The 6827-nt window shown below is 32.7% G+C and overlaps 2 protein-coding genes across 2 annotated transcripts in view; both read left to right on the top strand.

The window, feature by feature from the left end:
• LOC108363856 (uncharacterized) overlaps positions 1–6827 on the top strand; it is a 55288-nt gene that overhangs the window by 22973 nt on the left and 25488 nt on the right. The gene's annotated exons all lie outside the window — the stretch shown is intronic.
• LOC108363854 (uncharacterized) lies at positions 2012–4912 on the top strand. The gene is made up of 4 exons (XM_017617364.1): positions 2012–2502; positions 2782–2867; positions 3241–3391; positions 4551–4912. The coding sequence occupies exons 1-4, from the start codon at positions 2304–2306 to the stop codon at positions 4676–4678; spliced, it is 564 nt and encodes a 187-aa protein (XP_017472853.1). The 5' UTR covers positions 2012–2303; the 3' UTR covers positions 4679–4912.

Raw genomic sequence — 6827 nt, forward strand, 5'->3', positions numbered from 1 at the left:
ATTAGCTGTTGAAAGAAAAATTGGTGATAGGCAATTTGCAAAGTGTGAATGTATTGGTAAAAAAAATTAGCGCATGCAAATTGAATCAAATTTGGAATTTTTTTATTGAAATGCATAAAATGACTGCTTTCGTTTTTTTTCACACACAAAAAAAATTTTTTGATATGAATTGAATCAATCTCAAAGATATTAACATATTTTACAATCACATAATTATTTTATTTAAAGGCCCGAATGTATTTTGTTTAATCTTAATTGTGTGTGAATAATTAACCAATACCGTAAACAATATTATGTGTAGTTTTAATTTTTACTGCTAATTTGTGTAGCTAAAAACCCCGCAAACTCGAGAAATCTCGTTTTAATGATGAAAAATTTTTGGTAGTTTGGAAACAGATTTGGTAGCCGTTTTGGTACCTAAAAATATTTTCAAGTTGCAACGCTGGGAACGAGGCCAAAAGAAGAGAACCAAAAAGATAAAAGAAGAAAATTTTCTGATTAGATAATCAAAATATATTGGAATTATTTCAATTATTTTTCTACTACTATTATTATCCTTCAAAATGCAGTCTCGAATGAAGCTATAAGATTTTTCCTTCAAGAGTTACGTCCACTTTAACCACATTTTGAATGGTAAATGTCATAGAGCAAACAGAAGTGGCCATTAAAGCCTTTTTTTCGTGTACTTAACCCCGGAAAACCTCAATATCTTGGCACAGTTTTAAGGTCCAGTTCGAGTTCTAAGCAGAAAATTACTTCTGAAACGACTTACAGTTGCTCAGCAACAGAAGTCTGTATTCATAACTATTATGTTCTTAATTATTATGTTCTATTATAAAACAGACTACAAGATATTTTTTGCAAATATTTACCTCAAAATTAATTTTATCAGTTCAATAAATACGTAGCTCTTGAGTTCCATCCTTAAGCTAAGAAATTGTGTACCGACTTTCGAAAACATTATATAGGGAGAGCAGACTTTTTCGATAATATAAAGCAGCTGTTCAAAGAAGAAAAACTATCCGAACGTTGTTTCTAGCGAGTTTCAGCGAGTTTTGAAAAGCAACAGTAACAGTCCGCGTTTTGGGCCATATGATCATTTTCTTTAATTTATAGAGTCGGAAAGAATCAGCACGATTCGTAATATGTTTATAATGAAGGCATATAACGAAGGAGCAATTACGTTGTAAAACAAAATAATAACAAGTTGTGGTTCTGATATTTCGGGCCCCTTTAAGAAGCCCGGGCCCGGGGGGATTCACCCCTTATCCCCCTCCCTCTAGACTGACCTGTATATGGGGTTTGGAAATAAACCTTTTCGCTAGCATTAAACCTTTTAGTGTGGGCAACAATGATGTTTTTAAAATAAGGCAGATCGGAATATGCAATCTCTGGGAAGACAAAAGCTGTAATTATTGTACAATGCCTGAACACATGATGCATCAATACGAGGTGTCACCGCCTGGCAGCTCCTCGCTTTAATTCCGCCATATTGACAGCCTAAGGCAACGAACATAGTGACGCGACGAAGAGAGCGACAAGACATTTTCGGATAATAGCGAAGAAAAAGACAAGAAACGTCAAAATATAGTGAAGCAACAGTCAGCTCAGAAAGCAACGAAAACAAATTTTTTTGTTTTCGTCGCTATGCTCTTTGTCGCATTCTTTGCTTTTCGCTTCACTATGTGCTGCCACATTGAAAAATAAAGCTTTGTTTTCGTCGCTATTATCCGAAAATGTCTTGTCGCTCTCTTTGTTGCATAACTATGTTCTTTGGCTAAGGCAAATAAGGATAACCGCGACAAAAACAATCCTTTATGTTTCAAAGTGGCAGCTCACTTTCACGCTCGCATTGAACTGTATAGCGAGCTTAACTGAGTTGACACGAACGCACGCTTTAATTTGAAAGAGCGATCTGGAGATATCGTAAAAAACAAAAAATGTTGCTCTCTCACGCGATGTTTACCATTCTAGGGTTAATACAGCTTTTTAATAGAATCTGTAGGTGTAGATGTGGGGTAAACGATTGCCAAGAGAAGATAATATCGATATATCGATTTTATTCCTATTCGCCCGCTTATCACTTACTGCCTTTGTTATATTTGCTGTATTCAATTTTGTAATTCTTTTTCTGTGACCGGGACAGGAAAATTTCTAAAAAATAGTTTTATTTCACTTTCGGGAGCCCACATGTCAACATTCTACAACCGAAACCTGCCGAACAAAGTGTTTCTTATATACAATTCGAGTATAAATTAAATCATTGCTAAAGTATCTGTTTTCGAATTAACTTCGTATTAAAAATGGTCAGAAAAGTGCTATGTTTCCAATTGGATACAGTCACCATGATAGTAGGATGGCTGGGAGTCGTGATTTCTCTGACAGGAATGACAATATCGGCCTTATCTATTGGCTTTGCGGAACAGATCGCCAAATGGTTTATCTCATTAGCACCGGAAGAAGGAGGGGCCAGTACCCAAGATCCTGTTGAAATTAAGACCCGTAAGTCGTATAAGTATGTACTATATGGATGGGCAAACAACTGAATGAATAAAGTAATGCATCTTAAATATTCTGTAAATCTTTTGTTCATATTCATATGTACATATGTATGTACCACGATTATATTTGCAAGATTATATCTTGCAAATGCACATATANTTTTGTTCATATTCATATGTACATATGTATGTACCACGATTATATTTGCACGATTATATCTTGCAAATGCACATATATAACTACATACCTAATTCTTATCTCATTTTCTTGTATTTACAGATTTGATAATAGCAAGTACCATAAATATTGTGTTATGTTCCGTGAACTTAATAGCATCCTTTTGCTTAATCTTGGGCACATTGAAGGTAAGTTAACATCTTATGATACAATTGAAAGAAAAAATTGAGTTTTTTCGTTTGGAAAAGCAATCTTCCACAAGGCCAAGATGCTCTCACACATACATTCATTTAAAATTACTACGAATTCGTTAAAAAAGATCCATTAATAACTATGAGTAAAATCCATTGTTTACATTGCACATATGTATGTATGTTGTGGTTTTGCATACACATACTGTAAATTACATATTTATTAATATTCGTAGATATTTTAAATAACATATAAAACATATATTTTTTCTAATATTTAATTACAAATGATTTGCCTTATTTTATGTGTGCATGTGTATGAATTATGTACAAATGTAATTTTTTTAAATTAATTTATGCCCAATTCCAGGAACGACATCTCTTACTCTTGCCGTGGCTGGTAAATTCTGCCATATCAATTATTTTTAGTTTTATATACAATGCATTAATGGTAGCCAGAGTAATAGAGGTTGCACTCCCATCTGGATTAGCTATGATGCTCTTCGCTACTCTTATTTTGGGCAAGTTATTCAAATAAAGATTTGAGTCAGTGAACGAAAAAACTGAGCATTCCTAAAAACATTATTATCATCAAAAGTTAATGCGAATATACAAAACGCAAAACAAGAATAATACATAGATGTGAAGAAATTCAAGATTTTTATTTTCCTATGTGTATACGTATTTACATAGTCTATCTATGCATTATGTATAACTGATTTAAGTACTACGTGCACACTAGGGTCGCTTGAAATTAAGACGTTTATTTACTTAGGGTTTACATTGGACAATGCTGTCAAGACAATGAAGATATACGTAGTAGTTGTCAAAAACGCATGCATGGAAAAGTATGTATGAGTAAAAAAGTGTGCTATTGCTATTGTCATGACAGTATTTTCCAGTGTAAACCATAAGTAACTGCTCGTCCCCACAGGATGTAAAATAACCTATTTTCTAAATTGTTTAAGCGATTATATTCGGCAAAAAAGGTTTAAGAACGCTTATATCAAGATATAACAAGTCCACACAAACATTGCCACTGATATAACTTATATCTAGCTACCATAATGACAGCTGGACAGCAATAAATTTTATCCTGTGGAGACGGCCAGTTAGTCATACGCGCATGAGTTTGATAAAAAGTAAGAGAGAAACACAACAACGACCACATGTATATATAGATATATAAATTTGATTGTAGCTTTTATTGATAGAACTATATGGGAGTTCACGATTTGTAGCATTTTAGGGGTAAAGTTGCTACGTATCAATCTAGCACACGCTTTATGGCTTTTTCAAAAACAAAATGCGTACTAGATTGCTACGTAGCCACTTTACACCCAAAATGCTACAAATCGTGAGCTCTTATATTTTATTATTATTTTATATCCTAAACGTTTAAAAAAAATAGAGCAGAACTAAGTAAGGCCTATATAGGTATATTAAGGCCTTATGTAACTACCAAATAGATAACGTTCCTAGGGTTAACGAAACTTTTTGTCTTTATATATAAAATATTTTTTGCGGTACCGATTATTTTTCTTGTTTGCGTTTTGTTTTTATTCAAGAGAGAATTAAAAAATCTAAGCAGAAGCTTAACACGAGAAATGCTTACGTTTTCCGTGGTTCACATTGAAATGAACATATTACACTTAATAGCCACTACTTTTAATTTTTCAGCATTTGAGGTTTACATCTGGCTGGCCATACATACTCACTTCAAAACGCTCCAAGCAAAAACTTTTCATCAAAGGCAGAAGCTTCTCTCGGCGTCGGCTGCTTCGTATCCGTCCTATACGAAACTCTAATCAAATAACGTCGGTATGAGACCGTGTGCCTTGTAGCTCGATTTGGGCAACTAAACAATTTGTAATGGATATATACATATGTATGTACTAACAAACCACTGTAGGTAAATAAAAAATATATATGCTACTAACATAAATTTTATACAAAATAAAGATACATTTGAATTTGCAAAATTTATTTGTAACTTGAAATTTTAATACGATAAATGTGAAAACTGAAAAACTGCCTAACGTATTTATTCTTATAAGGGTGCTATTTTATGGACATCCTTAATGATATATTTAGATATGAATGGCATTTACATTCTCACTTGTTTGTAAAGCTATTAACCGCAAGTGCTTGCAATGAACAATAAAATCAGATAACGGCGCACATAGGGGTATTTAGCCGATTTATATGGCCAAAATTATTTTTATGAATATTTCAACTCGAAATGTTTAGAAAAGACGTGTTTTGACATATAGAATTGTAAATGCTTAAAATCAAGTAAATATACGTTAAAATATTAACAGAGTTGCCACCTGTTAAAACTTTTTGTTCAATTAGTTAAATTAATTGCTGCCCATATTGCAGCATCAATTGAAATTGGTTTGAAAAGGCTTTGTCTTTTAAGGAACCTCCCAGGGTTTAAAAAACAAATTAAACTTTAATTAAAGTAATTAATAATTCAAATATATATTACAGTATATGTAAGAAATGGGTGTATTCGAGGTGCAATTAATGCGGCAGTGTTCCTTTTTTTATGAAAGAGTTTCAGTGGAGTATCAGCAACATGTCTGCAATATTGCGGTAATTATTACGAAGCTCGAACGCACCCAATGTAATAAGACTACATTTTTGTAATAATAACAGTCTTATTTATTATTAAGAGAATTTTGTAAGTATTAACTTAGAGTAAATTAGCGTCCTCAATTACTTAAATATCGGAGTGTTCGTTTTTTCAACGAATTGCTTTTCCATACCAAGGTTATTAAGTGCAACGAGTTTGGTACAAATTGATAAATCGGTTACCGAAAAATACATTTGTAGTCAAACGTGCGCGGCGCCCCGCCCATTTATTTAATGCTAAGGGGTTATTTCAAGAATCGATTTTGAGTGAATTAGCTTCGGTTGTTATTGATTTATGGCAGTTTTCGCATTTCTATAAATTACCATTATATGGGAAGTGGACGTGGTTATCGCCTGATATCAAGAATTTTAAGCAGTTATGTTAGGTATGGCCTAAGCAAGGCTCATGCCGAGTTTTGTATGGATTAGTGAAGCGGATACTGAGATATAGCATTTCATCTTAAGTGTGCGGGGCCACACCCTTTTTCTAAAAATTTAATAATAACCCTATTTTGTTCCAAAATTTTACTTTATATACTGATTTTTAACAATTTGGATACAATATTTACTGAAATATCGTAGATTTATTTAAAATGACATTTATCTAAATTTAAACGCTTGTATACCCAAAACTATTTCTTTAATCATCACTTATATAACACCAATGTAAATGAAAACAAACGTTTATTCCGAAATACATATATAACATAGTTGGGTTCGCCCTACATTCCGGTAGATTTCTAGCAACAGGACCAAAAGGTCCCAGAAAACATGACTTTTGCTAATATCTCGAAAACTATTTATGTTTTAAATTAAATTCTAGTTCAGCGGCCTCAAATTCATCTAAAAAGTTTAATTTTAGTGTTAAAATAGATCTAAAGTAGTGTTATTATATACTAGTTGCGTTTTAAGATTTTTCCTTAACACATTTTCTAAGTAAAGAAATACCACTTATCTGCGATTTTCTGTGGGCAGTCTTTTCACACTATATTAGCCAAATTTCTAAGCTTTCAATTGGACAAAGAATAATAACGCGATCTCTCCCGGGGATACAACAAATTCCTTAATATTCACAAAAATTAACAAAAAAATACTCGTTGAAACCGCTATATTCGTTACATTTGAATGGAAATTTTGCTTAATAAAACGATTAAAAATTTACCCTTAAATGCATTGTTACCTTCTGTATGCGGATCCATCACTACTTTTTAAGAATACTATGCAGAAATCAATTATTTACTTAAAACCGTCACGATCTTTCTAGAGAGTGAAAATTTATTTATAAGCAGCGTTATAATATTCTGCTTCCGGTCAACGGTT

The sequence above is a fragment of the Rhagoletis zephyria genome, unplaced genomic scaffold, assembly GCF_001687245.7.
Source record: "Rhagoletis zephyria isolate East Lansing unplaced genomic scaffold, Rhagoletis_zephyria_1.1 Rzeph_scaffold_01397, whole genome shotgun sequence".
In the NCBI taxonomy this organism is placed as follows: Eukaryota; Metazoa; Arthropoda; class Insecta; order Diptera; family Tephritidae; genus Rhagoletis; species Rhagoletis zephyria.